Genomic DNA, 27908 nt, shown 5'->3' with positions numbered 1-27908 from the left:
TTTATTCTGTAGGTCAGGGAATTTCATTTCACTTGGAAATTTTGTAACAGCTTTTATTTTTCATAAAGAAACGGTTGGTGAGTGTTTACCGTTTCAATAGATGGCGCTGTTAGGTTCTGCCAATTGCCGCTTCAACGCTACAAATTTCACCTCAATACAAAATGAGTGTTATTCACCACTTTATCTGTACGAAAGTTGAAATTGTGCGCCAAAAAAAAGGAAAAAATTACTTAAGAATATATATAAACACTTTGATAAGAAGATGTGGAAAGTTTTAAGCCGTATTTATTTTGCAAGTTGACTTCTGATTACAAAGCACGAGTCAACATTATTTAGGCCATAGTTTCATAGTTTCATAGCTAATTAAAAAAGCGTGAGTTGAATAAAACTCTGATTTGCTTAACCTAAGTAACCTCTTATTTGTTCCCCTATTGATAGTTAAACAATGATTTCGTGTTAGTTGAGACACTTTAACCCGCTAAATTGCCCACTAATTTAATATTGAACGATCGTTCCGATAATCGCAGTAAATACAAAGATGACAATAGCGTGCCGACTGCAATGTGTGCATGATGAATCAGCAAAATTTCCGTTGCAATTGCCTTGTGGGAGCACTTACATAAATAGATCCGTCCTCGTCCGGTGATCTGCAGTTGGCATTTGCAATCGAAATCGTGAAAATGTGCGACTTGAACGGCTTCCCGATCACAACCTACGATTCCGAACTTAAGATCTGGAGCGGTGGCAGCGAACAAAGCTACTTTAACGATGACTTGACCGTGGGTCAAATAATCTTCAAGCAATTGCAACGTGAACCTCAAAGGATATTTCAAATTTCGCATACGGAAAATACGCGTCTCACCCGTCGGCAAATGTTGCAGAATGCAGCTAAAGTGAGTTGCTACCTGAGGGCCAACAATTTTGTTACCACCACCATCGAAACTACGGATATTGTGGGCATTATGGCCAGGAATTCAACCCATCTGGCTGCAATGGCCTATGGCTGTCTATTCAATGGAACACCATTTCATGCAGTCAATCCAAATATTGAAACCAAGATTGTGAGCAACCTGTTTGCCATCACCAAACCACGTATCATTTGCTGCGATGCCAAGGACTACCAAAAGGTCAACGATATAGCCAAGTCTTTGGATGCTCAGGTCATAATCATAGATGGTGATGTGAAGGGTATTACAAATATTTTGGACCTACTACAAGTGAAGCTAAGTGAAAGCTACGAACCTACCAAATTCGAGAGAGGCATCGATCGAACTATGGCTATTCTCTGCTCTTCAGGGACCACAGGGACTCCTAAAGCAGTGACTATTTCCAATAGCCGCAAGCTGTTTGAAGCCTACAGGTGAGTTGTTGGTCTTACAAGTTTTAAATCAGAACAATAAAACTGATTAATATATATTTTACAGTTATCTTAACGCTGATGATGTCCAATATGCGCCCAGCACTTTGGATTGGCTGACGGGATTGCTGAGTCTGGTAACAGCGGGTGTTTATGGCACAGTGCGTCTCATATCTAAGGAAATCTTTAGCACTGCTCACTTTTTGGACATGTGTGACCAACACGGCATCAGCTGGACTGTATTGGCTAACTCACATGTAGCCATGCTGGCCAACGCACCTGATCTTCAGGCTAGACAATTGCTTAGTCTGCGTCATCTTCTCTTTGCTGGTGGCCACTGTTTGGTGGGTACTCTGGAGAAGATGCAATCGTTTCTTCAAGCCAAGGGCATATTACGCAATGCCTACGGGTTTACCGAATTGGGAACAGTCGCTTCAAGCAATTACAATGTTGATTCCAAACCGACATCTGTAGGTCGTCTGATGGCAAACATTCGTATGCGGGTCGTTGACGGCGAAGGCAGAAATCTAGGACCCAAGGAAATGGGTGAACTCTTTTGCCACAACGGACAAATCTGGCAAGGATATTATGGCAATGCTAAGGCCACTGCTGAAATCCAAGATCCGGCCGGTTGGTTTCACACTGGCGATGTCGGTTATTTCGATGATGATAACTATTTGTATATTGTGGAACGTAAAAAGGATATGCTCAAATATCTGGGCATGATGTACTATCCCCACGAAGTGGAAGAAGTCATTGCGCAAATGCGTAATGTGGCGGAAGTCTGTGTCTTTGGCATTTGGAATGAAACCGAAGGTGATGCTGCTGCCGCTGCTATTGTGCCCAAACCTGGCAGCCAACTTCTCGCCTCTCAGGTGCAAGAATTTGTCCTCAACAATATTCCCGTTCAGTATAAACAGCTAAACGGTGGCATTCAAATTGTCCAACAACTGGCAAAAAGCGCCAATGGTAAAGTGAACCGTCAGGCTGTTAAGGCAGCCTATCTCAATGAATCTCAGCGCTGTAACTTAACATCAAAACAATGATGTAGCAGAAAGTTTGTTCTTCTCTGGGCTGATAAGAAAAACAAAGAATATACACATTTGTAGTTAGTATGTATGAAACGAAAGAAGATGATATTATAGCCCCCCTGTTGAAGCTGATAGCACAACTTGAAAGTGTTGGCATTACACATTATTTTTGAATATGTAAATCATAGTATAAACTCAAAGTCACTTGACTTTCTAATCTCCCATGATACCAAAAAGAACAACACATTACATAAGTTTTCATAGAATGACGTTACATATTAGAAGATTTTACAAACGGAATTTCACCAGAAGGCAACAAACTTGCAAGTTAAGCAGATAAAATTAAGTTGATAAACTGGAACATTTATCAGTTGTAAATGTAAATGATGGTCTTAATCCTGCCTATTGCAATTTCACTTTCAATATTCTTGACTAAATAAATTAATAACAGACGCGCCCCCGACAATGTCATGTAACATGTGAATGCATTGCTTTGGAGCCTACAATTAGATTTATATTGTCTCACGAGACTTTATCAGTGATCAAGTGGCTTGTTTGTCTAGATTACACTCAATGAGAGTGTAATTTTGCCAACAGATGCGCAACTACGTTGATTAATAAAAAAATACAAAGGTTATCTAACAACAGTCGGTCTCTCGCCTATAAAATGGCTGAAGACTCAGCATTGTGCAATCATTCGCACTCGCCAATTCAACTCAACTATTACAACGGAAAAATGCCTTACAAGCCAGAGACCAGCTACGATGCTGATAATAAAATTTGGAGGGGTCCTAGTGAAGTGGACTGCTTCAATCCAGAGCTATCTATTGGACAAATCATTCACCATGAGATGCGACGACATCCCAATCAATTAGCCCAGGTAAGATTTTCAGCAAGTAAAAATAAAAACATCCTAACTTCATTATCCTGCTCGTTTTTCAGATATCTGACACGGAGAATACTACTTTGACACGAAAGGATTTGTTCCTTAACTCCATACGAGTGGCCACCTATATGCGTAATCAGGGCCTGAATCAATCGGATATTGTTGGCATTATAGCTAGAAATACTACACACATTTCTGCTGTAGCTTATGCCTGTTTCTTCAACGGCATCCCTTTTCATTCCCTTAATATTGCCTACGAACAGGACACTATTGAGAAGCTTTACAACATAACCCAACCGCGTTTGATCTTCTGTGATGGGGATGAATACGAGAAGATTGGAGCTGCTACCAAGGAATTGGATGTAAAAATTATTACAATGCGAAATCATACTAGTGATTCGATTAGCATTGATGAGCTTTTGTCTACACCTATTGAAGAAGACTTTGAACCTTCTCGCCTAGAGAAGGGCAACGATCAAACTTTAGCCATACTCTGCTCGTCAGGCACAACTGGAACACCTAAAGCTGTAACTGTCATAAATAGCCGAAAGCTTCTCTTCGGCAGTTAGTAAGTACTCGAAATGATGTGATCTTGACGCTTGTGATTTATTGAAATTTGCACTCCTATTAGCAACTTGACGACAGATGATATCCAATACACTCACAGCAGTTTGGATTGGATAACTGGTCTACTGACTACAGTTACATCAGGAATTTATAGCACCACACGAATTATAGCTGACAATCCTTTTGATCCAGCTCGCTTTCTTCGACTTTTGGAGAAGTACAAGATCACATGGCTACTGCAAGCGCCTTCGCATATGGCTATGATAGTGAACTGCGATGAATTCGAGAAGTCGGACTTTTCAAGCTTAAAATACTATCTGTTTGGCGGTGGACGTTGCTCCGCGGAGGTTCAACATCAAATACGCAGTCGTCTGAAGAGCAATTGCCTTCTTTTTGTGTACGGATTCACCGAACTAGGTACAATGGCCACCATGAACTTTAATTTCGATGAGAAACCCAATTCTGTGGGTCGGGTGGCAGCTGGATGCAAACTGAAAATAATCAACGACGAAGGCGAAACACTACCACCCAATGAAATGGGCGAAGTTTGCGTCTACAATGGACAGTATTGGGCTGGTTATTTTGGCAATCCAAAAGAGTCGCACAGCATACGCGATTCGAAATTTTGGTTCCACACCGGCGATTTGGGCTATGTGGATAACGATGGCTTCCTCTATATTGTGGAACGGAAAAAGGATATGCTTAAATATCAGAACATAATGTACTATCCCAACGAAATTGAAGCCGTCATCTCTAGAATGCCTGAAGTGGCCGAGGTCTGTGTCTTTGGCGTGTGGGATCAAATAAATGGCGATGAGGCAGCTGCTGCTGTTGTCAAGAAAGTTGGCACTGAACTTCATGCTGAGGATGTGGTCGACTATGTGAATGAACATGTCGGTGCCAAATATAAGCAACTACATGGCGGAGCTTTGATTGTGGATGACCTGATGAGAAGTTCGAATGGCAAGACAAATAGAATAGCCACCAAAAACTATTTCCTACAAGTTAAAGACAGAAGCTAATTAAATGAAGGTTTAATATAAATTGTACAAATGCTCTTAGTCTGCTGCTTTCAGTATTAAAAAATTCTTCCGTTTAATCAAAATGTTCATCTAAAGTTATATTTCTGAGTTTATAAATAGCCCAATCTCATATTATGATGCGATAAGTCAACGTAGTCCATTCCGTAGTGGAGAATTTTTATTTCTCTAATTACTGTTTGTGAAATAAATTGCAAATCTCAACAACTAACTACTTCTCTACAAAATATACTATCTAATCTAATAATTTGCTAGCACTTGTACTTTGAATGCACTTTCGTGACGTTAAACAGAGGAGATCAACTATAATTTAGTTATCTAATACTTATCATACAATAACAATTCGCGCTTTTCTATAAAAACCCATAAGAAAACATGTTTTTCAGCATTTGCAAAGATTGCAGCTTCCGCAGAGCATCATCTAAGTTTAAGTGGAGTGAATATGCATTTCAAGCCCGCGACAAGCTACGATGCAGATAATAAAGTTTGGAGCGGTCCCGCGGAGGCATTTTATTTTGCTCCTGATCTATCCATAGGGGAAATAATTTATGAAGAGATGCGAAGGCATCCAAAACTAATAGCCCAGGTAAGTTTGGAAAACTAAAGATTCAAAACTTCTAATGTGAATTTATTTATCTAGATTTCCGACACAGAAAATACTATTCTGACACGCGAGGAGCTGCTTCTCAACTCAATACGAGTGGCCACCTATATGCGTAATCAGGGCTTGAGTCAAAGCGATGTTGTGGGCATTATAGCCAGAAATACGACAGATATATTTGCCATAACTTATGCGTGTTTCTTTAACGGCATAGCCTTCCAATCGCTTAATATTCTCCACGATCATGAGACTATTGAAAGGCAATTCAATCTAACAAAACCTCGTTTGATCTTCTGTGATGGGGATGAATACGAGAAGGTTCGCGATGCTACCATAGATTTTGATGTAAAAATCATTACCTTGAGGAATCATTTAAAAGATTCGATTAGTATTGATGAATTGCTAGCTACACCAGTTGGGGAAAAGTTCCAAACTGCTCGCCTGGAAAAGGGCAACGATCAAACGTTGGCCATACTTTGCTCGTCGGGCACAACAGGAGATCCAAAGGCTGTAACAATCACCAATAGCCGAAAGATCCTCAATCCTAGCCCGTAATAAATGGTAAATTATGTTATATTGAAGTGGAAATAACTTTTGTTCTCATTTCAGACCTCTGACAACTGCCGATGTACTGTTTTGCAGTAGCACTCTAGACTGGCTCTCGGGCCTTCTATCAGCAGTTATTTCTGGTGTTTATAGCACGACCCGTATTATAACAGATTGCGGTTTTGATGCCGAATACTTTTGTCACCTCGTTGAAAAATACAAGATCACATGGGCATTGCTAGGTTCGGCACATTTGGCAATGATGTCTAACTCTGAGGAATTCGAAAGGGCAGACTTTTCGAGCCTAAGATACTTTACTTATGGTGGTTCCCGTTGCTCACTGGAAGTACAGCATAAGCTACGCCGTGCTTTCAGTGTGGACTGCATGCATTTAGCTTACGGACTCACCGAGCTGGGCACTCTGGCTACTGTAAACTATCATTTCGATGAGAAACCAAACTCTTCAGGCCGTCTAACAAATGGTTTTAAGCTAAAGATAATCAACAAAAAGGGCGAGGCTCAGGAAGCTGATGAAGTGGGCGAGATCTGCATCTACAGCGGTCAGTATTGGGACGGTTACTATAGGAATCCAAAAGAATCGCAACATATACGCGACGACAAACTGTGGTATCACACCGGAGACTTGGGTTACATGGATGATGATGGTTTTCTATATATCGTAGAGCGAAAGAAGGATATGTTAAAGTATAAAACGATGATGTATTATCCTCATGAAATAGAAAACGTCATCTCTAAGATGCCTGAAGTGGCCGAGGTTTGTGTGTTTGGAGTCTGGAATCCATACACTGGCGATGAGGCAGCTGCAGCAGTTGTCAAGAAACTAGGCAGCGATCTTCATGCCCAGGATGTGCTCGACTATGTAATGGAACATGTAGATGCCACATACAAACAGTTGAATGGTGGTGCTTTAATTGTCGATGAGCTAAAGCGATCTGCCAATGGCAAGACAAATCGAATGGCAACCAAAGCATATTTTTTGGAAGTAAAGGACAGAAATTAGATGCCCAACTTCTGTGATTATTGCCACAATCTCTTAAAAATTAAAAGTGATGTAGACTTAAAAGGTCCAATGAATATACAAATAACTTTAAGATATATATACATGTACCAACTCAAAGAGGAGTTAAGAAGTAAAACGGAGGACTTATCTAGACGATCTGAAGAATTGACAAATATCCGAGCTGCATAATTTCTGTGTTCACCTTTTTAATGAGATAAATTTCACATGTTAAATTTATACCCTGATTCGTTTACTTGGCAGCTTAATACCCAAACTTAAATCGTGATTCCATTTTTATGATAACCTTTATCTAGTGCCAAGTTAAATCTGTAAGAAACAATTTAGGTGTTGAAAACTTTATTATATTTTAATTCTGGTAATCCTCATGTATACACCCTTACTAGGCCAGTTCAGGGGGGGGTCCTAACATACAAGGTCAAGGTATAACCAGTTATCTGTCATCTGAAAATGAATTCATTCCTTTCTCTTCCTTATCGGTTTAAGAAATCTTCTGCAAAGTTTTCGCTTGGGTTTATCATCAAAAGCATTTCTTATCTCTGAGCTTTTGGGTTTGGTAGCACCTTTCTTACGTTTGTACATAAATAGGTGCAGATAGATGATAGTTGATGTTGATAAGTGACGTTGTGCTTAACCGTTTGGAAGGGAAACGGTTAAGCCAAGATAAGATTGGACAGTCCTCTCTGGTGTGGACACGCACAGCAATCGCTTTAACCAGTTGCTGTAGAACGTGCTCTCCGCTTGGACCTTAACATCCATCCACGGAACGTTTCGCCACTCTTATCAATTTAACCAGCTGCCAACATGGAACGCGGCAACACGCAATTCGATAAATACACAAAAATTTGGAGTGGACCAAGGCCGGCAAATTTTTTCGATGTGGACTGTTCGATTGGAAAAATTCTGTTTGCCTTTATGAGAAATCATCCGACTAACTTATGCCAGGTGAGTTTCATGTACATATATTGCAAAAGGTATCTGGTTGTCATTTCTTAAACTCTTCACTTGCAGATTTCTGATACGGAGGGCACTGCTTTAACCAATGGCGAAGCAATCACATTTGCCATACGCATTGCCCAGCAATTGAAGGCCATGGGCCTGAAATCAGCCGACGTGGTGGGCATAGCTGGAACTAATACCACCTATTTGATGCCTGTAATTCTGGGTTGTCTTCTAAATGGGACACCTTTTCATGCGGTAAGTGTGCTAATCTCTAAACAGAAAAGCGAGAGTTTAATGGATTTATCGTCTGCCCTTAGGTTAGTCCATGGCACGATGAGGAGACCATGAAGCATTTATTTTGCATTACCAGACCAAGAGTTATATTCTGCGATGGCACGGTTTATGCAAGAATTAGTGTCATAGCGAGAATGTTGAAGACTCCAGTATATACACTGAAAGAACATCGATTGGGTATGCCCCGTGTGGAGGATTTACTGGAGCCCACCAAAATGGAGTTGTATTACACGTAAGTACCTACTTCTTATTGACAAATTTTGACGACTTCACGAATTTAAGATTTGCTTCTTTGGTTAAATAGACCGGAGTCCCTTTTGCTGGGTGGCGATCAAACGGTGGCCATACTGAGCACTTCCGGTACCTCTGGACTACCCAAGGCTGTTTGCATATCAAATTCGGCTTGTCTCTTTGATTTTGGGTAGGTTTTCATATTTGATTTGCTGAAGTCGGCTATAGCATTGTTGTTTTTCATTCTAGCTTTGTGACCGGGCAAGATGTTTTGCTTTCTTTTAGTACCATCGATTGGTCAGCTGGATTATTTAATATGCTTTTCAGTTGCTGCCATGGCTCGACTCGTATTATCACCGATCGAGCCTATTCACCAGAGTATATGCTACAGTTGGTTGAGAAATATAAGGTCACCCTTTTGACAGTGATACCCCAACAGGTTGCCTCTTTGATCAAGGCGCCGACATTGAGTAAGCAACGTTTGGCCACAGTTCGCTTTATCAGTGTGGGTGGCGGCAATTGCTATGTGGCAAATCTTCTCAAGATGCATGACTTTCTTATGAATGGCCAAATATCATATGGTTATGCTCTGACCGAAGCCGGTGGCGTCTCGGCCAATATGGGAGTGGCGAAACCCTCATCGGTGGGGCGAATTGTGCCCGGAGTGAAAGTGAAAATACTCGATGATGCCGGCCGTAGTCTGGGCCATGGAGAGACTGGCGAAATCCTCGTGCACAATGGCAAAGTTTGGAATGGCTATTATGGCAATCCCAATGAATCAAAGCGCATGCAGGACTACCAGGGTTGGTTTCACACCGGAGACATGGGCTATTTTGACAATGAGAACTATTTGTATATAGTAGAACGCAAAAAGGATATGCTACGCTTCCATGGTGCCCAGTATTGTCCACATGAGTTGGAACAGGTCATTGCCGAACTGCCGGATGTGATAGAGGCCTGTGTCTTTGGCCTATGGAATGAGGTGGATGGAGATCCAGCTGCTGCGGCTGTGGTTAAAGTCCCTGGCAGTCGTCTATCCGAGATGGACATTGTGGAGTACGTGGCCAAGCGATTGGTAGTCACTCACAAGCAACTCCATTGCGGAGTCTTCTTTCTGACTGAATTACCCAAGACGGGCAGTGGCAAGGTCTTGCGTCAACGAGCCCGCGATCAGGCATTGGGCAAAAAATGGAACGATTATAGCAATGGCAATTAGATGTTAATTTTTGATAGTCTTAAACAATTTATTAATTATATGACTCACCAAGTCAGCCAATGGATACGGAATTCATGCTGACTTCCATTCATACAACAACAACAACACAACATTAAAGCCCCAATGCAGACACAATGTTTTTGTTGTGCAGATAGTCGTGGCATTCAGTTTGGTGCTTTATCGCCAGCTTATCTGTCAAAGATTGGGTGTCCCAGGTGCGATAATACATACGTACTTATAGATACATACATACATATGTTTGTAGTAGGCGCCCAAACTGAAGTTCTTTTTTTTTCAAGGCAAACAAAGTAAATTTAAACGTCTTGCCAATTAATTAGGTCGATATACTAATAATAAAATTGATTACAGTTGCCTTTGTCACACATTACATTTTTTAATAAGAAAGTATATTAAATAGTAGACTTAAATAAATTATTCCATGTCTGTGAACAATTTCAATTTTCAAGAATTTAATAGTCTACATTCCTTTTGATTTTAAGATCTCTCTTATTCATGCTAGATTCTATTTTTTTGATTGACAGGCGAACATCCAAGTTGCACTTTGAACGTGATCTTGTCAGCATTGCAATTGGATACTTTTGCCCTTCCGCCCCCCATGCAATTGAGTGACATGTTTTCTTCCTCTTCGACCCATGCACAGGGATCAATTTGATGCCTGGTTGCATTCCCAAAATAAAACTCGGCACACAATTAAGAGGCACTTAGTGAGATCAATGGAGAGAGAATACTCAAAATAAGAATGAAATTAATTTGCTCCCAAATAATTTAAAGGATGGCTGATAATGATCGCTTAAGCTGATTGACGGAGCGTCTACATTTGGACTCATGGGTGCATCTTTTCAATGTCAATGTCAAGTTCATGAAATACGATCGCATATTTTGGGGGAATTTAGTCATCTTATATATGATATGATATGTATGTATGTACATATATATATTCACCTATGCTTGTATGCATTTGTCATTGATCTCAGTGATCTTGAGAGTTGAGTTCTTAAACCTGCTCGAAAAATATGCAGGAAGTGCCAGGCGTAGCCAATTGCATTAGCATTAGTCTCGGACTGCATCACTGGACCACATCCACATCATGGAGTGGAGCAACATTTCACAGCATCATGGCGCCTCTGACGGAGACAGGGACAGCAAGAGAGACAACAACAACAACAACTGGACATAAGATCTGTGATCACTAACTGGACAGACGGCGATTCTAATTGTCATGCAAATACCAATTATCATTTGTCAGTAAATGCCACTATATGTGTGTAATTAAATGCCTACGCTTTATATTTTATGCGATTGCCAGAATGATCTGAAATCACTCGATCATGGATTGTAGATCTGCGATCTTTTGCGCTGATTAATTCATTAGCAACTGTCGACCAGTTTGTCAGTTAACAAGTCGAACGAATGTGAATGCGAAGCCGTTATTAATCGTGTAGAAAATCTCATTGAATTACCCTTATAACTATATGAAATTGTTAATGACCATTTGATATGATAAAAACATATTTATGTCTGCTTGAAGGATTGTTAAATTACCAGCAGTCTTAACATTAGCATATGTCAAAGCAAAAAACAAAAGCAATATGAGAACTTAAATAGGTAGAAGTAAATTAGTTTCTGCCCTGCCAGACTCAATCCCATTCCCCAGACTCATACCCATGACCAGACTCCATGGAAATCTTATTAAGTCATTCTAATGTAATGTCTTATTAGTGGGAAATGGATGAAGATGGGGTGAACGACTAATGTATACCCTTTAGTACTTATAAATACCACCTAAATCCACTCCTGTTTGCCATCATCTAGAGGGCTTATCACTTTGAGGCTATCAGAGATATCACTTTTACTTTTTGCTGGATTTTTGGCTTATGGCAAAGACTAAAACTGCTAAGACTAGAAAGTGATAATACACGGAGAGATGAGATGATACCCTTGATCAATCTGAGGGTCTAACAACTTTGACACATTGCCATCGAGGATGTCGAAGAGTTGCCTAGAAGTTGTTGGGCACAGAATTTATGGCGCTTAAATTGCAGTCATGCGCATGAGCGGCAACAGCCTAACAAGATCAACTTCTCCGCCTCCGTGTTGGCCTCCCTTCGATGTCTTAACCTTAACCCCTTGATGGCTGCGGCTTTGGGGCGGATGTTTGGTGTCAAAACACGCGCAATGCATTTTCCATGGAATTGGAACTGGACTCCTTGAGAATAATTTATGTAAGCAACGTGTTTGCCAGTGAAAACAACTTTGAATCGATATCAGAATCGGGATGCGGATCGTGCTCTCGGAATCTCGCATCATGTCTGACTATAAAAATCGACCAAGATGTTTTTTTTGTTTCTTCGTTGTTGTTTTTTGTTTTCTTCTCTCATTTTGTTCGCTGCTTTTATCAATTTGTGTTCATTTCTAAGCAAGAGACCCCAGCATAGATCATAAAATGGCACCCCCGGCTAGAATGGGAAAACCGAAAAAGGAAGGAGAAGATTAAGCGGGGAAGTGAAATAAAACTAAAACCAAAAAAATTTACATAATTACCGCTGGCGGCGATCTTTTGTGAGATCCGCCGCCCAAACGTGTCAAAATGAAAAGTGTTGCATGATTAGCGAGTAAATTACACAGACGAGGCATAAATCTAACTTTGCCAATGTGGAGGCTGCTCCTCTCTCAAGAGAGATGATCAAATAAATGTAGCGATTAATGAAAGAGATGAAGATGCAAAAGCGTTGGAGCATGATCAATGTATCTGCTGATGGCCCGCAACTGAGTTTTCGGGGTCTGGGTCCTTGTTACTCTTCGCATTCGTGGTCATGGCCAGCTGCTCTGGCTCAACTGGCGCCTGAAGCTGGCCAATTTCTCGCTGCCGCCCCGTTGTGGGAGGTGTGAAGTATGACTGAGGCAATATTTTCCACAGCATGGCTGTAAAAACAAAAGCAGAATATGAAAAATGTTCCACCAACAACAGAACAAAAAGGAATAACGCAAAATCTTGCAACATGTTGGCCTGGCGGGTATACATGACACATTGTTGTAGCCAGAACTTGGTCAACAAGCGATCTGGCCAAAGATGATGCCACAAGATCAAACCGGCTGAATATCTGCACTTGCCAAAAAGTAAAGGTTTTTGATATTTGTTATCTACTTTCTTGGCCAAATTTCAAACAGTTTTTTCTTGAAGATGGCAAAAGTTCATGCCCAAAATTCTGTAATTCATTATATCCTTTTCAACATTTATAGTCCCTATTTGTTTCAGTGTACTCTGTTACGTTCTGCTGATTGCCACCGATAGACACAATTCCTTAACACGTCTTTCAGATTGAAAAGCCGGTGGGGCCAAAAAAAAAAAAAAAAAACTGAAATTTATATATAAAAAAAGAAAGAAACTACTTGTCGCTGATGTTGTTTAAGAGCAAAGTGTTGTTAGCATACCAACTTCAGTTATATGGCACGTATATGTAGATATGTTTTTTAGCGGTGGTTTCGCATTACCGTTGGCCCAGACCGCAAGACCCGGTCAAGGTCTCATCTTCTCTACACTTGGGCCAAGTGTTTTTGTCGCCAGCTTCCAATTCTCTATCTGGTGGAGGGCAGGGGAGGCGAATTCGAATTGATCGCCAGTCGTTTTTGCATTTCCTGTCGCATGCGCCATATAAATTAGTTTTCCATGTTCACTTGTCACTTGTATCGTAGCGATTTGGACCCAGTTGAACCCGTTTGCGGGTGTCCATAGCACTTAGAATTCAAATCCAAATGATTGCCCCTTATCAGTTGTTGCTAGTAGAAGAGTCTACGTACTTTTGGTAAGTAATTGCCATTTTTTATTTGTGGCAATTTATTTATGCGACACAAACACGCACCACCCAAGGAAAGAAAAAGGGGAAGAAACAAAGGAAGATATGGCGCATAGCTTCTCCATATTCGGTCAATAAGTGGCCTTGAATTTGGGTCTTGCTATTGGGTGGGCTTTTTTTCCAAAACAAATGGTTAAACCTAGATTAGTCTCTAGCAATGCCTCCGACATGTCTGCCAAAGTGAAACACTTTTACTCACCGTCGCTCTCGCTTATCGTCATGACCATAAATAAAGCTCATGTCTATAAAAGTTGTCAACGAATTTATTTATTTTCCCTTTTCGGAGAAAATATGCAAATTAAGACTGATTAATTACAGGCCACCCACCGTGTGACATGAGAGGAAAATGGTAAATTCCTTCTTATCGCATTGGAGCGGCTTTCCTTCATTCTCGTCCCAATGCCGATCAGCTGTTTCCGTAGTGTAGCGGTTATCACGTGTGCTTCACACGCACAAGGTCCCCGGTTCGAACCCGGGCGGAAACAATAAGTAGTAATTTATTTTTTATGTGAAACTTGTTAAAAATACTTTTTTAATTTACCTTTTTTTAAGTCTTATATTATTTTGGCCTCATCAGGCACACAAGTTCATGTTGAATGGACCCTGAAATTCAAAAAATCAATTGGTGCATAGGCAATTCTGATTTTTTAAATGTTCTCTCTTAATTTTATTTAATTTTTTTATAAGTATTTTCAGAAATCACCTCGTTTGTGTGTGTGTGTCTGTGTGTGGGCTTGATTTCAATTTTTAAATTTAATATCATTTTAATGAGCCTCGTTTTATGATCTTGATCAGGTATGCCATAAGAATTTCATCGCTCTCAGCTGTTTAATGATCTGCTACCAATGTCAGATCCTTGGCACGACCTCCATATACCTCATACTCTCAATGGCTGACATATTTACGACTCCGAATCGAATGAAAGTTCAGTTGTATTTATTGCTTCGAGGAAAGTGTTATGATTTTTCATTTGTTGGGGCTTCCCGTTGATAGATTCCACATTGAACTTGGGGGTGAAAGAGAAAATTCAAATTTAACGACTTGTCTAAACAAAACCACATGGAGCAGAAGCTTTCAAAATAAAGCTTTTGAAGGAAAAGCTTAGGTTGCGATTTTAACACACTTCTTACTTATTGGCCACTCTTGTCGAATTCTTTAGTCTGGTCTAGCTAATGGAATGCAAGTTCAATAAGTGAAAGGCTACGGGTTCAACGCCCAGAGTAGCCGCTGTCGCGCGGACGGCTCATGATCTTTTTTTTTTAGATTATTAATTTTTTTCCAACAAATTAACTCTTTCTAGATTCGCCCCGTTGGATTGACATGCTCTGACATCATTTGTGACGTATGGCCAGTCAGTAGTGTCCAATTATTTACTAAATAGAATATGAAGTCTCGTCTACAACTCCATTTCACATGTCATATCATCTTCCTACATGCTGCTTCTGCCGGACATGGGGGACCGACCACAGCCTGGTTATGCAATCGAGTTTTCCACTTCTTTTTTTTAACTTTGGCTTCAGTTTGGTTTCCATTTCCCGGCTGTGCGGCGCACCAACCAGCCATTCCCAGCTAATCCAATTAAGCATATTCATCATATTCACGCAATGCAGGCCATGAACTAGAAACGCAAACGCAAACTAACTACACCAGAACCAGATCACCCCAAAAAAAGAAATGAGGGGGTGCGTGAAGACATGACATTTCCGTCATGTTTTTGGCGATGATTGAAATCTATTTAATTGAATTTAAATAAGCGTTAACCAACAACAAAATCTTCATGTACTCAGCCAATACGCCTTCACATATCAGATTCTTGATTCTGAACAAGAACTTAGGTACATTTTATCCAAACGTCTAGCCTTTACAAGAAACCTGACGATTTGGAATTGTAAACGATAATCGTTTGACCTAATTAGTCAATTGAATAGGGACCGTATCTGGATTGTAGCTTAATCATTGTTAAGGTGCCTAAACAAAGCAATCTAATCATTGGCATTATACAAGTGTAACCTGTCAATTTGTCTTGCATACTTCCTGCATCTATCACTCAGTTGGGGGCGTGCCTACATATGTATATAGAGACTGGCTCTAACCCACTTGACTTCCCATTACTTTAAGCCATTTTTTTCGTGGTCGCGTGTGTCTGATTCAGTCAAATGGAACACCACTGCAACGAATCGTTCATTTGGCTGTGTATTCTCCATACGTCACGTAGACACCAAAAAGTAACGTTAAAAGTAAACTGGTAATCCAAAACTGAATGTCATATGGTCATATATTTGCGAAAAAAACAAAAAAAAAAAAAAAAACATTATTGCAAAATAAGAATCGTTTGCAGACGTAGACAAAACAAAAATGTATGCGTCCATTTCCCCCATTTGGTTGATAGAAATCATTTAAATTGCATTGAGCTGAAGTGGGAATACCCTAGATAAGGCCATTTAACAAATGAATTCACGTGTGAGTTAAAAACTTTGCTTTCCTGGACATAATACAAATCTTCCCAAGAAGCCTCTCTCTCTCTGTTCTCTCATTTAGATTGTTGATAATTAAATAATAACTACTAAAATAAATTTCAATTTAAAGGTAGTAAAAAACAAATGAATTTTGTCGATATATTGAATATGTATTTTTATATATTTGGCTTTTGGGCAATTATTTCATCACAATCAATTTAAGACACTTGTCGAATATACCAATCTGTCGATAGAGAGAGAGTGAGAGAGAGAATCAGAGAGATGTTCGTGTTCAATGATATAGTTAACAAACCCAAACAAAATGCCTCATACAGTCGTATGTATAAATCAATTAGAAATTCAGCGATCAGCTGACAATGATTAGCGGCAAAAGTGAAAGGTAAACAAAAACAACGAACCGTTAGAACAATATCAGCTGCTGCTGTGGAAAGCGCCACCGCAGCCAGTGCCTCGCTGTCTTTCTCTCTCCGACCACAATGAACTTTACTAATCAGCTCCGATATCAGCCACGGGAGAAGGTGCCAAACGGCGACGCGACGCGTCGGTGGCTTCGTCACGATGATCAACAGTGGCAAGTTGTATGTATGTATGTAGAATTCCCATTTTTATGGTCTGGGACCCGGAAATGCGCGTGCCAAGGCAAACGCGAGAGCTATATGAACGACGTCACATCAAACGCTATGCTCTATTATGCTGACTTTGGATTTTTATGATCGTCGCCAGAGACTATGCCTTACCGATTGTGAGTGTGTTTGTTGCCAGGGAGAACTTTTTTGATATACTTTTTTTTTTTTTTTTTTTGGCTGCTGTGGGGGCTGACATTGGGCCTCGTGTTTCGTCAATTCATGCGAAAAATTCAATACAGTGTTTAAATGAATATGATGGGAACGGGAACAAGCGGCACCGCCGCACCAGCAGCAGCAGCAGCACCAGCAATAATTTCGCCATTTCAAGGCCTACGTGACTTCTCTCACACACATATGTATGGGTGGAAACCTAAAATGGGGACTTCGATCAGAAAGCGAAATGCTGAAAGCAAATTGCTCGTCGTAATTTGAACAAATGCTAGGAAACTAGCTGGCTTTAGTATTTTCCACTGTTATTTGTTTAATAATCAATTTTGTATAGATTCAACGATTGTTGGTAGCGTCTGCCCACCTACCCACCTGCCCACCTACCTTTTGCCTACCTCATGATCTGTGACGTTTGCCAGCGGACTTAAGGTCGACGACAGCTGTCGTTGTCAGCTGATTATGAGAGCAAAAAGACGTGGAAAGCAGATCTCTCTCTCTCTCTCTCTCTCCGACGAATTCTAATCTCTTTTGAGAAGCACAACCTATACCAATGACTATATCTCTCTCTCCATTCGCACCTGATTCTGTCATAAAGATAAATCACTTGGCGATGGAAAGATGGCAACAAACCAAAAATATATAGTCTATATACTTATATATAATGTATGTATATAAATTAGGGAACAAATAAAGTGGTTTGGCCTCTGATATGTATGTGAAAGCAAAGAAGAAGAAAAAACTACATATTTCAAATATTATATATCTTGTTGTATTTTAAAATTTATTTCCAGCAAATTTGTTTTCTCTTTTTTCATTTCATTTCATTTTCTTTCAGTCTTAAATTATGAGAGCTACATAAAGATTATGATCAAAATTTATATACAATTTTATGATTATTTATTAAGTAAACTTAAATATATTATATGTATGTATGTATATACGATCAGGAACTATAGAACGGTGGGTCCAAATTTATCATCTCTCTTTCTCTCTCACTCGTGTCACAGGAGCCAAGTTCTCTGTAGCCCAAAGAAGAGCAACAATGGCCATAAAAATATTCTGTAAATTTTATAAAAATATTTTTAACAATTTTTTTTAAGGTTTTTGGTTTTAGAATAAGAAACAAAAGTGCAACTAAGTGAAAAAACCATGCCAATTTATAATTTAATTTAATTTTTGGTTCAGCAAACGTGCAAAATGCCAAAGATAATAATTCCAAAATGTTTCCAAAAGTATTTGTTTTTAAAATCATGCAAAAAAAAAAAAAAAAAGGATTTTTAACTATATATCTACACTTTCTTGTCAGGTTCTATCTTACCACACACAAAAAAGACAAACAAAAAACTCACTTTTCATCTGATTAATATAAGATTTGTAATTTTTATTTATGCATATATTATTATTATTATTATTTTTTCATGCTTTTTTCTTTCGTTCTTCTGTTGCGTCACACTCTCTCTTAAATCTGCAATTAAAATTTGTTAGTCTATGAGCTAAATTATAAATAAATATTTGCTTTGTTTTTAAATAAATAACTAAAAACTATACAATTTTTTGTTTCTCAATTATAAAATAGTTATATATATATATATATTTAAGCATATATCATCATTTCACACTTAAGTTTTTTAAATAAATAAAATTACATGTTAGATGTGAAAAAAGGATAAGTAGAAAATACATTATTTTTTAATTAAATATTTTGTGAGTTGATATTGATTCTTGTTTCTATGGCGTTTTTTCATTTCGAAATTGTTTTTAAATTGACTTAAACTAGGCACTGAGAAGCAGCGAGGTTCGACAATTAACACATTAACCACATTCGTTTTTTGTTTTTTTTGTTTTTTTGATAATTATTTACAGAAACATTCATCTGGGCCAATTATTCGATTCGTTTTGAGACGGAAAACCTTTTTATTTGGTATTACTTTTCGTTTAATTTTTGCAAGTTTTCCCGATTTTTGTTTGTGGTCGTATTTTTGAGTATTTTGTTGGATTTGGATCAGAGACTCAAGTATTTTCGAATTAGCCTGTATTACAAAGTAAACTCAACTAAATATTTGGCTAAAATTCAATGAGTATGAATATTTTTTGTGTGGGGAGAAGATTCAGTGCCGATTTTTATAGAAAACCTTATTAAATACTCGAGACTCCGTTGATTTTGTTTGAATTATTAATACATTTTGATATTCATATTTTGCATTGTTGCTTTAGACAGGATTTAAAGGTAACCTGTTTCAAAAATACTTTTTTGAACCACAGTCGTAGGTGTTTAGAATATATCAAATATACTATTTAAAGTATATATTGTATATATGTTTTATGTATAGAGTGAAAAGTAGTGCTGTATGTGAATATATGGTGTGTGTGTTTTGAGTGTGTGTGTGTGTGTGTCTGGAAACTTGCAAATTACAATAATGCATCATACACTCGTATTCAGGCCAAAACTTTTTACAGAAAGATTTTGTTTATATCAAAATTCTTAAATGCTTCTTTGAAATTTTATACACTTTGTACGTTTCTTTGAAGACCAAAAAATAAATTAAATAAATTTTGCAAATAAATGTTATAAAATTATTAATGATATGAAAAAAGGGTTTAAAGAAAGAGAAAAAAAAAACACAACAACCAAAAGAAAATTTTTAAATTAAATTTTGCAAAAGTACAAAATGTGAATTTAGTACTTAAATTTTTGATTAGTGATCGATTTTGATTAAAAAAAATTCAACAATTTAAACATTTATCAATTGATATTTAGACTTTTTAATAACAATCACTAATCAAAAGTGTTTTACTGAACCAAAATAAAAGTTAATGCCAATTAGAAAAATCAATTCCATTTAGAGAATAATTTAGAAAAATTTAGAAAAAAACTTTTTAAACAAAATGTTACAATCGAATAGTATAGAGAATTAAGTAGATGATGAAAGAAGAAGAGTTAGGAAGTATTTTTTTGATTTTTTTTGTTCATTGTTTTGCAATTGTTGAAAAATTGAAACTCACAAATCGTAGTAGAGCGAATCATCGCCAGCTCCTGCTGCTGAGCCACTGCGTCCATGTGCCTCCATTTCAGCATCCTCATAGCTGGCATCCATGAACGATGACTCCTCCTCATCATCTTCGTCGTCGGCTTCGGCGGGCTCCTGCTCCTCGCTGTCCAGACGGCGAACATTGCGCTCCACGCGATCACTGGTTTCGCTTAGAGCCATGGCAGGCAGGGGAGAGCTACTTTCCCACTGCATGTCGGCTGGTGTTGCCAAACTACTGGCCATTGTGGTAGTGGTGGTGGTGGTGGTGGTGCTAGTTGTGGTACGATGGTGCTTGCGTTTGCCATTACCCACTTGGGAAGCATTGAGACGCTGTTGCTTCTTGTAGCCAACTTGTGGACGCTGTTTGCCAGAAGCACTGCCAGCAAGTTTGGCCGACTTCTTTTTACCTAAAGCATGCAGCGGATTGAGATTGGGAGAGGTATTTCCTGCTCTGGGACGCTGCATTGCTGGACTATTGTTGTTGTTATTCATATTCCGCTTGCCACCACCTTTCTTGCCACAATTGGGCGGTGGGCCGCCATCAGCGGCTGCCTTTTCACGCAGTTCTTTGCATCGTTGAGCCTTTGGGCCACGTTTGCGTAGAGCACTTGCCGCATTAGCTGGACGCTTATGACAATTGTGAAGCTCTTCGCTTTCGTGCTGTTTGCATTTGCGCAGCTTTTTTCGTTTCTTATTACTGCTGCTATTACTACTACTACTATTACTACTACTATTGCTATTGCTAGAGTTACTAGAGTTAATATGGCCGCTCTCGCTTTGACTACTGTTACTAATACTAATCAGGCTGCTGGCACTGGCCGCAGGCACAGGAACGTTACTGCTACTATTGCTATTACTATTACTACTACTGCTGCTGCTGCTACTACTACTATTACTACTACTATTACTACTACTACTACTACTGCTGCTGCTAATGCTATTGCTATTGCTATTGTTGTTGTTGCACTGCGGTCGCCCTTTAAAGTGCAGCGTATCGATCAGCTGAATCAGCGGCTTGCCCGTATCACAGAGTTGGCGCACGCCATGCTTGACGCGATTTGCACCAAAATTCTTGGCTATCAATTGCTCTACACGCTCCTGCGGCACCGTTTCGGTGATGGCATTCGTATAGGTGGCCAATTTGCCTAATGATCTATTGGCCGGAATTTGTGTGCGCCGCGGTTCGCCATACCGATTGAGCGCCAAATACAATACGCGTCTAGCATTCGAATTGTACGTGGATGAATAGGTATTGTAGTTATGTAGTTCCATGTTCTCGTTGAATACACAGTCGTCGGTGAAATCTTTCTGAAAACAGATGCACAAAGAACTCGAATTAGGATTAATTTTCATCACATTGTATCATTGCTCGAACTAAAATATAATTTTTTGTGGATGTATTTTTCAAGCAGTCATCACCTTGGGGCTTGGGTTGGAATTTTCTCTCACTCCACCTTCTTCTTCTCTTTCTTTTGGTTTTTCAGAAGGTAATGTGAGTAATTTCCATTCAAACAAAATGATTTTAGGCTACCTACAGTTAGTGGCATTGCGGCGTCTGGGACCTTTCTTTTGGTCTGGCCTTTGAACAAAAACCTTATTGAAGGGAAGAAAAGAAAAGTCAAATCTGTTAGATAAATGCGCTCATTATCACAGGATGTGCTCGCTATCGGCGTTGACCATCGATAGGAATAACGCCCCTGGCCCTCCTGAACCCGCCTGACCATAAACATTTCTACTTTATGAATGCCTCATGACAGCCACACAAAAGGACAACCGACGGGATTGAGAATCATTATTTTGTTTTTATATTTTAGGTAGAAATGTAAATCAAGAGCAAAAAAAAACCCCAGAGAAACCAAAAGGATTGGGAACGATTATGGGAATGGGAACTGAGATTTGGGATAGGGGGTCTGGGCCTTTAGATTTGCCGACTCTGCTTTGTTTTGTTTGTCTCTGTCTCTTTTCCTTTTGCTGAAATCAAATTCAATTAACAACATTGAATTAATTCGCTTGTCAGGCAATTAAAATTGTTGGAAATGTCGCCGAGATTTAAATTTAGAAATTAATCAGGCAAATGGCGCGGCTGGCTGAAACTCCGACTCCGTCTTCGTCTCCGTCCGTCCGACTGCGGCGCTACACCAATTTGATATGAAATGAGCCATCAAATGGTGGTGGAATAGCAACAAAACAAAACCGAATCAAGCCAAACAAAATATGAGAAAAATGTTGACGCCATTTTTTGTTTGACATATGTGGCAACAAGAAGAGCAAACCACAATATTATGGTCGGTCGTCGGCCGTCGGTCCCCTATATTCTTTTCTCTCATTGTCAGACACGTCTGTCGTCTGAAGATTTTTCCTTTTTATGATTTTTTCCTAGGCATTTTCATTTATTTTTAGTCTTTAATGATAGAGAAGCAAGTGAAAATTGCAGTCACCCAAAAGAGGAAGATACAAAGAAGAAAATAGAGTTGTAGAATTCTCTGTTCTAGATAGTTGTTGCATGATGTGGGTATTGGAGATAATAGCCATTAGCTTACCTCCGCGATGGGCAGAGCTTATCAATTGGCGCCAGGTGTAGTAGTAGTAGTAGTAGTAGGTAAGGTGAAAAGGGTCGAAGAACAACCGGTTTAAACCCAAAATAATTACAATAAAAGAAAACGGAACCACTCAACACTGCATGACGCGTTCCACAGACAACAACAAACCAGAAAACGATAGTTTCCAGCTTATCACCACTAAACAGGACAATAACCGTGATAATGATGCAACGAATTCATTGGCCTTAAAACATGAGACATGAACTCCGAATCCGAGAAACGAAGTTGGATTATGGAGATGTAGACGGAGACAGACACGGAGGCCATTAAGGCACACAGCGGGTGGGCCACTGTCACAGTGTTGGCACTGACTTTGAGAACAAATTATGCAAATTAATAAGCAAATCATCGCATTATAAACATTTATGGCTACAACTTTTTAATTGGACCCCCCCCAAACCACAGGAACACACTAAATGATCCCACCGACATATGACACACTGATTTATTTCAAAAATTTATGAATTGGCAAACGTTTTGGTATTTCAAATTAGGCAAATCAGCTGCCATCATCATCATCAGCAGCAGTATTTAGTCACAAGATTTCACATAATATTTCTAAGGTCATAAAACAAAACTTGTCACAAGACTTGGGCGAATATTTTCTAAATGTCAACATCTAGAATATTAACAAGAGACACAAGGAAGAGGCAAAGGAAACAAACATTTACTAGATTCATGAGTAATGGGTAAATTTAACATTTGCTTAGTTTTATTCGTCTCTGTTTAGTTTTCTAGTAATTTTCTATAATAATCTGAGATCTTCTAAGTGATCTTATTAGTTGACTATCAACTACCTTGTGTTCACTGAGTTATTCTAAAACTTTAGATTGTATTTTTAAAGTCGTCTAAACAAAACAAGATGAAAAGAACAATTCCCTGCTGTGCTGCTGCGTTTCGGTTGACTTAACCGGACGCATTGGGTCGCCAAAAAAACAAAAAATAAAAATATAAACCAAACAAAAAACCGCCCACTTGACCAACTTTTTAACACGTTGCATTGATGCGGCCGGCGCCTTCAAAGGGCCATCTTTGTGGCATCTTGGTCTCCGCCTACAAAGTTGCTGATGGTGAGGCGCATCAATCAGCAACATCAAGCGAACTGCTAATGTATCTGTATCCGTATCCGTATCTCTGAGTGTGTGTGTGTGTGAGAGTATCTACGAATGCGAACACACGCCTTGGTCTGACAGAATTGGCACAAAATGCTTCTATTTCGGCAGCGAAAAGGTCAAAGTGCTTTGTACAAATAAACGCATACTACATACATATATAAATATATATATGTACCTATATATATATACAGATATGTATATAAAACAACTGCCTGCCTGGCGTCCAATGAAGCGTAAGCAGAGCATAACAGCCGCATGGCGCCAGTCCAATACCGAATACCAATGACTGTATGACAGAGCGACCGAGATGAGGATCATGCGACAATGCGCAGCACGGGAAACAAAAGTGTCACATTAATTTTCCGAAAAAACGAAAACGCAGTCAGGACATGCGACCGACGTCAGTTGGCACTTAAAAGGAAAGAGAAAGGAGACCATAAAGGCAAAGGATCCCAATAGAAAGGATGATCATGTTTGTATTTGGTTTGTTTGTTGTTGTTGTTTCTTTGTTTTTGTTCACTTTAAATGGTTGCTCGACCTAACTGATTTATGGCCAAAAGGACGTTCTTGAGTATCATCCTTGGAGGGTTGTCCTTTCGAGGTTCACCTCAATCTTTTAACAGACTCTTTGTTTGCCTAACAATTTCAATTTTACGCTCTATAAAATATAATTGATATGCCACAAATGTGAATTCGAAGCGAAATTCCAACCCAAAGGACTCAAAATCATCTAAAGTAAGAGATTTACAAATTTATTATGATTTCTTACTTACCGAGCCATAGATAGAGCCACAGGCATCCATACACAGATATAAACAAGTGGCCACACTTTGAATCTTAATCCGTCCCACATCGACTGTAGAACGTTGAAGAATTGCTGCAATCGGGGAAAAAAAAAGAACGAAAGAAAAAAAAATGAGAAAACATGATCAGTATGAGAAAGAGAAAGCATTTAAATTAATTATCCATCCATACAAAAGGAACTTGATTAGCTTAAGACTGACCCAAAATCTGGCCAAGTGTCAGAGATGTCAAGAAAGTGTCCATGTCCACAGAGCCAAGACGGAAAAAGTTATTAATTACATGTTATACCTACATACATAAGTGTCAGACACCTCAGAGCAAAGATCAGCCCCAGGTAAGCACCTTGCACACCGAATACTTTATACTCTTAATAAATCAAACTCCAGTTTATGTTAGTTAAGTGTTCCTATCAAAACCATTGAGAAAACCAACTCTAAAATGAAATTGTTCATTCCTTTCCATCTCTAAGAGATTTCATAGTACCTGCTGGGCTAGGTCAGTCGCCTAAAATCATAAATCATAGAAGCCAATTTGTCAACAGCATGGGCAAGTTATAAAATCTTAACCCACAAAATACTCATTTACTTTAAGGTTAATTGAAATTGTTCAGTTTTGCACTTGAATATCAAGTTCAATATGGTGTTTAAAGGTCAAACCACTTGTGTGGTCCCCTACGGAAAAGCAGCAAGTGCCGAAGCTACTTGCTACGGTATGTGGCATGCCGCCTGCCTCTTAGTCTTTGTCAGGTTGTCAGGTTGCGCCTCTCCGGCTCTTGGCTGTTAGCCTGGCCAAAGTGTGTCAGCACTTGCAGCAGCAACAACAACACTTACAGGAGCCAGCATTCGTTCCCGTTCAATGAACTTCTGGTTACTTATGGTCTATGCACTTTGTCCGTAATAAACATCATCTTGTTATGCTACCAATTGAAATTTTTGGTCTTTGGTTTTTGTAAATTTAACAGCTGCTGCTGCTGCTGCTCCTGCGCCTGCTGCCATCCAAAAATCATTATGAACAAAATTATTATTAGAGATAATGCCGGAACACAGAAATTTAGTAATTTTTTTGATATTCATTGAGTGGCGTCGGCTGCTACTTGACTGATGGGAAAATTGATTATCGAATTTTTGTTTATGTGAGGAAAGTGTAAGAGTTCATAAAAGGAAATGGATGTACTTTATCTTCGGCTCTTTGGCATAGGCAGAGAAACTTTGTCAATTTCAGTTTATGAGCTCCAAAAAAACAGGAATTGGAACGTTAAAATTTATGATGGAACTTTTCATTCATAAAAAGAACAATGTGAAAATATGTAAAGGCCAGAGCAATGAATTTTGCAATTCTTAAGTAATCCTTGTGTGTTTTTCATGATTCAACAAAATGATGCCATTGGGCATTCCCAGCCAGATGATATAATAGTTGTATAAAGATTTTATCACATTTTACGCCAGAGTTTATATTGAAAACTGTGTCAAAGATAAACAATGGAGTAAATATCATAAAAAACCAAACCGACGCTGTCAATAGTTCTGCAAAATTTATGATCTCCAATGGAGTAAAGTCTATATAAATGTTGTGGGTGTGGGAATGAGTGTGTATACATGTGTGTGTGTGTGTGTATCTCCCGGGTATCGGCAACCGACTAAGTGCAACTGCAACTGCAGCTTGGCTAAATAAACACAAAACAACAAAAGCGAGGCGTGTTTGAAAATGCAATACCCCCGCGACCCATCAATACGGAAATTGTAAAGTTTGCTGTTCCGTTCTCAATTTTAGATTTATAATTTCCCCCCTCTCAATTCTCAAAAGCAACCCCCCAACCACAACCAGGACCATTAAATTATCCATTTGCCATGAATAATTATTTCATTTCGCTTTGGCAATTGCTCGGGCAATATTGTATGTACTTCGAAGCATCGATGCATCTTCTTTTTTAGACGAACAAAAAAAGACCTAAACAAATGATATGCTAAGCGATTCAGTTCATTTGTTATGTGCATGAGAAGAGTAGTAGTCGTACTCGTGGATGGAGGAGGGGGATGTGAAGAAGATGGAGCACAAAATGGAGTTGGGGGCGCAAGTGACAGCCTTTCACTTTGGCAGCCTCCGCGTTGAATGAATCGTGGGGTATTGCATTTCACTTGCGGCCCTGGTCGTGTTTGTCGTGTTTTCTGTGGTGTGACTTGTTTTTTGTTTTTTATTTTTGGGGCTCATTTAAAAAACGATTTGTTTTGCTCGTATTAACAAAAGTCATTTTTCATATGGGTTATATCTGCAACGATTTGTGTGTGTGGGTGTGACGAACTTTTAGCGTTTTAAATTGTTAAAACGAATGAAAATTTAGATAATTTATAATCATTCTGGTGGGAAAATTGTCAAGGCTTCAACTAAATTTAGCTGTTGAGACAAAAAAAAACTTTTAAGAAAGTCTTTTTAATGGACATCTTTTCTTTTCCTAATCCTTGAGATATACATTTGATACTTTTTGTTTGCGAAATCAAAACTTCTTCCTTTTACCTATTTTGATCGTTAAAACACTTGATCAATGGCATCTCTAATGGTCAGTCAAGCAAATGAGTCAACACCTGCCAAAGCCAAAGAGAACTGATCTGTGGCATCCACAGCTCTATTCATTCTTGGCCTAAAAAACAAGCTAAAACGGCAGGAGGCAGACGATAACCGCAACGAAGACGACAACGTCGAAGCCGAAGCTGTCGCAGACGCAGCCACAGACGACGCCACTTGTCTCGTGTCTCAAATTAATTAAAGACTCATCTACATATTTCATTTCCACTCCAACTGGTTAAAAACACACATACCAAAACCAAGAAAATGCGGAAAACCCAAAACAGAAACAGAAAAAAAGAGAGAAAAATAAAAAACTTGCTCTGCGGGTGCCACAGAAATTGGCCTGTCACTGAAAGCCGCCTCACGCAAAAAGGTGAAGCCGGAATCGGGGGAGGAGAAGGCGACACGGTAGGTGGGGGTGGGCGTGGCGGCGTGGTTAACAAACTATTTTACAGTTTTTCTTTAAACATCTCTTTTATAACAAGACCATTCGAAAATAAAAAATTGTGTAAAAATTATGTTTAACATATTTTTTTTTGTTGTTTTTCCAAAATCATTTCTTTATATTTCTCCCTTGTTTGTTTTGAAAATTTCTACATATTTTTTTATAACATTTTATTTGTTAATTTGTAATTTCATTTAAATGGAGTGGAAAACTTTCACTGTAGAAACTTTTACCTAAGCGGCTTAGTTAAGCACTTTGGTCTCCTTTGGTGGGCTCCCCCTTCCCCGCTTCTTTGGAAATTCCATCATTTGTCTCTCCCTACTTTACACTCTATTAGACTAATTTAATCAAATCAAGAGTTAAAACTTGGCTTCTTAATATCTAAAATCATTTTTCATTAATGAATTGGGTCTCGCTTAGATTCTTGTTTTAACTTATTGTTAGACAAACGGTAGCT

General features: G+C 39.0%; 5 protein-coding genes, 1 long non-coding RNA gene and 1 other non-coding gene across 10 annotated transcripts in view; 5 read left to right on the top strand and 2 right to left on the bottom strand.

The window, feature by feature from the left end:
- The first annotated feature begins 212 nt into the window (after positions 1-212).
- On the top strand, positions 213-2854 carry Acsx2 (Acyl-CoA synthetase X2). Its single transcript, XM_068299219.1, has 3 exons — positions 213-373; positions 439-1360; positions 1425-2854. Exons 2-3 carry the CDS (start codon positions 681-683, stop codon positions 2401-2403), a joined length of 1659 nt encoding a protein of 552 aa, XP_068155320.1. The 5' UTR covers positions 213-373; positions 439-680; the 3' UTR covers positions 2404-2854.
- Positions 2855-2944: 90 nt separating this feature from the next.
- LOC137584003 (luciferin 4-monooxygenase-like) lies at positions 2945-5092 on the top strand. The gene is made up of 3 exons (XM_068299218.1): positions 2945-3268; positions 3331-3842; positions 3906-5092. The coding sequence occupies exons 1-3, from the start codon at positions 3056-3058 to the stop codon at positions 4861-4863; spliced, it is 1683 nt and encodes a 560-aa protein (XP_068155319.1). The 5' UTR covers positions 2945-3055; the 3' UTR covers positions 4864-5092.
- Positions 5093-5252: 160 nt separating this feature from the next.
- LOC137584007 (luciferin 4-monooxygenase-like) lies at positions 5253-7286 on the top strand. The gene is made up of 3 exons (XM_068299222.1): positions 5253-5467; positions 5522-6033; positions 6092-7286. The coding sequence occupies exons 1-3, from the start codon at positions 5324-5326 to the stop codon at positions 7047-7049; spliced, it is 1614 nt and encodes a 537-aa protein (XP_068155323.1). The 5' UTR covers positions 5253-5323; the 3' UTR covers positions 7050-7286.
- A 71-nt stretch (positions 7287-7357) lies between these two features.
- Positions 7358-10219, top strand: Acsx4 (Acyl-CoA synthetase X4). Of its 2 annotated transcripts, XM_068299220.1 has the most exons (5): positions 7358-8012; positions 8079-8264; positions 8327-8535; positions 8608-8724; positions 8784-10219. In XM_068299220.1, the coding sequence occupies exons 1-5, from the start codon at positions 7872-7874 to the stop codon at positions 9748-9750; spliced, it is 1620 nt and encodes a 539-aa protein (XP_068155321.1). In that variant the 5' UTR covers positions 7358-7871; the 3' UTR covers positions 9751-10219. The 2 variants fall into 2 exon arrangements, with proteins under 2 accessions (XP_068155321.1, XP_068155322.1); XM_068299221.1 differs by lacking the exon at positions 7358-8012 and having other exon boundaries at positions 8125-8264; positions 8332-8535.
- A 3818-nt stretch (positions 10220-14037) lies between these two features.
- TRNAV-CAC (transfer RNA valine (anticodon CAC)) lies at positions 14038-14110 on the top strand. The gene has a single exon. It is a non-coding gene; the product is annotated as a tRNA-Val (tRNA).
- Positions 14111-16230: 2120 nt separating this feature from the next.
- On the bottom strand, positions 16231-16534 carry LOC137584419 (uncharacterized). The gene is made up of 2 exons (XR_011033480.1): positions 16395-16534; positions 16231-16325 (listed from the first exon to the last, which is right to left on the bottom strand). It is a non-coding gene; the product is annotated as an uncharacterized lncRNA (long non-coding RNA).
- Positions 16535-17863: 1329 nt separating this feature from the next.
- Positions 17864-27908, bottom strand: part of bnl (branchless) — a 45893-nt gene continuing 35848 nt past the window's right edge. The window contains exons 3-5 of one of the 3 annotated variants that reach the window (XM_068300322.1): positions 24414-24517; positions 19900-21233; positions 17864-17955 (exon numbers count right to left, since the gene is read on the bottom strand). In XM_068300322.1, the coding sequence (XP_068156423.1) occupies positions 17898-17955; positions 19900-21233; positions 24414-24517 (1496 nt within the window). In that variant the 3' untranslated portion in view covers positions 17864-17897. Of the gene's footprint in view, positions 17956-19899; positions 21234-21344; positions 21492-24413; positions 24518-27908 lie in introns of those variants that run through there. The other 2 variants (XM_068300323.1, XM_068300324.1) reach the window with 2 other exon arrangements.

Source organism: Drosophila tropicalis, unplaced genomic scaffold (assembly GCF_018151085.1).
Source record: "Drosophila tropicalis isolate 14030-0801.00 unplaced genomic scaffold, ASM1815108v1 contig_878, whole genome shotgun sequence".
NCBI lineage: Eukaryota > Metazoa > Arthropoda > Insecta > Diptera > Drosophilidae > Drosophila > Drosophila tropicalis.
This window is presented reverse-complemented; position numbering and strand designations above follow the sequence as displayed.

What these genes read in the sequence shown, in the direction of transcription:
- Acsx4 (XM_068299220.1), top strand. Translation starts at nt 7,872, where the DNA reads ATGGAACGCGGCAACACGCAATTCGATAAATACACAAAAATTTGGAGT. An exon ending in ATGGGACACCTTTTCATGCG is followed by an intron (nt 8,265 to 8,326) that starts GTAAGTGTGCTA and finishes GTCTGCCCTTAG; the next exon opens with GTTAGTCCATGGCACGATGA. An exon ending in AAAATGGAGTTGTATTACAC is followed by an intron (nt 8,536 to 8,607) that starts GTAAGTACCTAC and finishes TTGGTTAAATAG; the next exon opens with ACCGGAGTCCCTTTTGCTGG.
- LOC137584007 (XM_068299222.1), top strand. Translation starts at nt 5,324, where the DNA reads ATGCATTTCAAGCCCGCGACAAGCTACGATGCAGATAATAAAGTTTGG. An exon ending in ATCCAAAACTAATAGCCCAG is followed by an intron (nt 5,468 to 5,521) that starts GTAAGTTTGGAA and finishes TTATTTATCTAG; the next exon opens with ATTTCCGACACAGAAAATAC. An exon ending in AAGATCCTCAATCCTAGCCC is followed by an intron (nt 6,034 to 6,091) that starts GTAATAAATGGT and finishes TTCTCATTTCAG; the next exon opens with ACCTCTGACAACTGCCGATG.
- Acsx2 (XM_068299219.1), top strand. Translation starts at nt 681, where the DNA reads ATGTGCGACTTGAACGGCTTCCCGATCACAACCTACGATTCCGAACTT. An exon ending in AAGCTGTTTGAAGCCTACAG is followed by an intron (nt 1,361 to 1,424) that starts GTGAGTTGTTGG and finishes TATATTTTACAG; the next exon opens with TTATCTTAACGCTGATGATG.
- LOC137584003 (XM_068299218.1), top strand. Translation starts at nt 3,056, where the DNA reads ATGGCTGAAGACTCAGCATTGTGCAATCATTCGCACTCGCCAATTCAA. An exon ending in ATCCCAATCAATTAGCCCAG is followed by an intron (nt 3,269 to 3,330) that starts GTAAGATTTTCA and finishes CTCGTTTTTCAG; the next exon opens with ATATCTGACACGGAGAATAC. An exon ending in AAGCTTCTCTTCGGCAGTTA is followed by an intron (nt 3,843 to 3,905) that starts GTAAGTACTCGA and finishes CACTCCTATTAG; the next exon opens with CAACTTGACGACAGATGATA.